Consider the following 1,391-nt stretch of genomic DNA (forward strand, 5'->3'; position numbering starts at 1 on the left):
AGTAGTTCTCCTCAAATAAAAGTATTATTCTCAAGAATGTACTTTTAATATAAAAGCACTCCTTGCACACTCGCACTGTTCCAATAATAGTGCTCCAAGGATAATCGTACTCATCCCGACACAACACTTCGCACCTAATGGCACTTTCAGTATAATAGCACTCCAACTCTTCCATATAGCTAAGCCATTAGTACCTTCATACAACAGTACTATCGGAACATTTGCAGTCCTAGCCATCAAAGATCTTGACACATCAATAATGTTCACGCAATCTTTTTCGTGGAATATCCATGTACTTCATAGAATAATGTTTCTCATATAATGGAGGCGTGAACTCTGAATCCATAGCATAAACTACCACTTGGACATCAATACCCTTCCTATAACAGTATTATACTGACATTCCCACGCTCCACCACCCTTAGAAATGCACATGACTCTTCTGCAAACAAGAGGACCCCAGTCGGGCTTGTCCTCTTCATGTAACGGAAAGATAACCATGTCAGTACTTTGGACATAAGAGTACTACTCACACTTGAGTAGCCTCCCTACAATAACACTCCAGAAGATGTTTACTCTTGACGCAACTCTGCACTTCAATTAACAGTGTTATCCGAGTGACACTTTTATTCACTTAATAGTACTCCATAGACATCATCACTTCTAAAGCAATAATACATAAAGGATATAGGTGGCCTTACACAAATCGATATATTATTCCTCTTTGGTAATGCTACCATATAAGTATGATCATGACATTTACATTTCAGATAGGTGGCTATTCTCCTAAATAGACGAAATATCTTCATAATGACTCAGAAAGAAAAAAAAAAATAGGTCGATAAGAATGTTAAGGAAAAGAAGATTCTAATAGACAACAATCACATACAATACAACATATCCACAAGGATGGAGCTGGGAGGGCATCTTCACAATGATGGTACCTTAGGAGATATTTTCGCAATAATGAACGCGAAGGAACATCTTCAAAAGGAAGCGACAAGTAACCATCCTGAAAATACCAGGAGAAAAAATAATCTTCATAAAAAAAATAAACAAAGGAACAGCACCTTAACCATGCCGCGGAAAAAGAGCATATTCATGAAGGAAATCACACCCGAGAGGACAACTTCAAAATGCAACACACAAGAACATCTTCATATTGACGCGACATGAAGGATGTAGCTATGCAGGAATGTAACCCAAAGGAGCATTATAATAGAGACATACCAGATATAAGCATCCTTAAAAGAATGCAACACAAGGAAGCAGCATCACAGTCCCGCGCCAAAACAGTACACATCACAGTGACGTGACACGAGAAAAGCGCAATGACCCGGAGGGGGAGCATCATAAAGATGCAGGAAAAAAAAGCATCGTCATGAAAAAAC

General features: G+C 38.6%; 1 protein-coding gene across 1 annotated transcript; it reads left to right on the forward strand.

The window, feature by feature from the left end:
- Positions 1 to 909: 909 nt before the first annotated feature.
- On the forward strand, positions 910 to 1,176 carry C922_05138 (hypothetical protein; the record flags this gene model as incomplete). The annotated part of the gene is made up of 1 exon (XM_008820710.1): positions 910 to 1,176. The coding sequence occupies one exon, from the start codon at positions 910 to 912 to the stop codon at positions 1,174 to 1,176; it is 267 nt and encodes an 88-aa protein (XP_008818932.1).
- Between the last annotated feature and the right edge of the window lie 215 nt (positions 1,177 to 1,391).

Source organism: Plasmodium inui, assembly GCF_000524495.1.
Source record: "Plasmodium inui San Antonio 1 unplaced genomic scaffold supercont1.40, whole genome shotgun sequence".
Taxonomy (NCBI): domain Eukaryota; phylum Apicomplexa; class Aconoidasida; order Haemosporida; family Plasmodiidae; genus Plasmodium; species Plasmodium inui.